General features: G+C 34.9%; 1 protein-coding gene across 2 annotated transcripts in view; it reads left to right on the top strand.

Annotated features, from left to right (window-relative positions):
• Nucleotides 46–866, top strand: part of LOC107642943 (histone H3.3) — a 1,730-nt gene continuing 909 nt past the window's right edge. The window contains exons 1-2 of one of the 2 annotated variants that reach the window (XM_016346457.2): nucleotides 46–164; nucleotides 298–371. In XM_016346457.2, coding sequence (XP_016201943.1) covers nucleotides 300–371 — 72 coding nt within the window. In that variant the 5' untranslated portion in view covers nucleotides 46–164; nucleotides 298–299. Of the gene's footprint in view, nucleotides 165–267; nucleotides 372–866 lie in introns of both variants that reach the window. The other variant, XM_016346456.2, reaches the window with a different exon arrangement.

Genomic DNA, 866 nt, shown 5'->3' with positions numbered 1-866 from the left:
ATTTTTAAAATTCTTGAGGAGGAATTAACACTTAGGCCGCGCTTTCAAAAGGGGGTAGCACGTGCGTTTTTATAACCTGCGAAGGCATTTATTAGTTTCATTGTCGGTGGAATATCGAATCCTCTTTCGTCTTGGCGATTGAAGAATTTGAAAACCCTAACCTGGTAATTCCCTTCTTCCCTCTCTTCCAATCTGTTATTCCCACCTAAATCTTCATACTTCGGTGATTCAATGTGTCTTCGGTCCCTTACGTGCTTCGATTTGTAGATAATCTCCTCTTTCGTCTTTCGTAAGCAGACATGGCACGTACGAAGCAAACCGCTCGCAAATCTACCGGTGGAAAGGCTCCAAGGAAGCAGCTCGCAACTAAGGTTTTCATTCTTTTCTAATTCTTTAGCTTTTATATGCTTTCGATTTTCACGTTTATTTTCAATTTAATTTGTTCTTTTTCTTTCTTGTTGCATGTGTTAGTGGCTTGTTAATTCTGGTTATGATTATTCGATCGTTATTTTGTTTGCTTAAGTTTCGTAGTTGGATTTTTCGACAATAGCAATTTGATCATTTGCTGCAGTATTAACATCTTTTATTTTATTTATTTTATCTGATTTGTTAATTGGGAACTATTCTATATTTTAGCAAGACTTATGAAAAACATGTCTTCCAACTTAGCATGTTTGGTCTTGCTCATTATTCATAATGAATTGAATAAATTCGATGTTTTGGGTCTTTGAATTTCACATTATTGTGGTAGATTTCTAAGTTTGATAAATTTTGTGCTGCATGTGTAAGATTATTGGGAAACAATGCGTGCCCAATTACCATTTTAGTTGAATTTCTTGAAGTAGAATGATCATTTTCATTATGGT

This window comes from Arachis ipaensis, chromosome B05 (assembly GCF_000816755.2).
Source record: "Arachis ipaensis cultivar K30076 chromosome B05, Araip1.1, whole genome shotgun sequence".
NCBI lineage: Eukaryota > Viridiplantae > Streptophyta > Magnoliopsida > Fabales > Fabaceae > Arachis > Arachis ipaensis.
The sequence above is the reverse complement of the archived record's forward strand: the minus strand, read 5'-3'. Positions and strand labels throughout refer to the sequence as shown.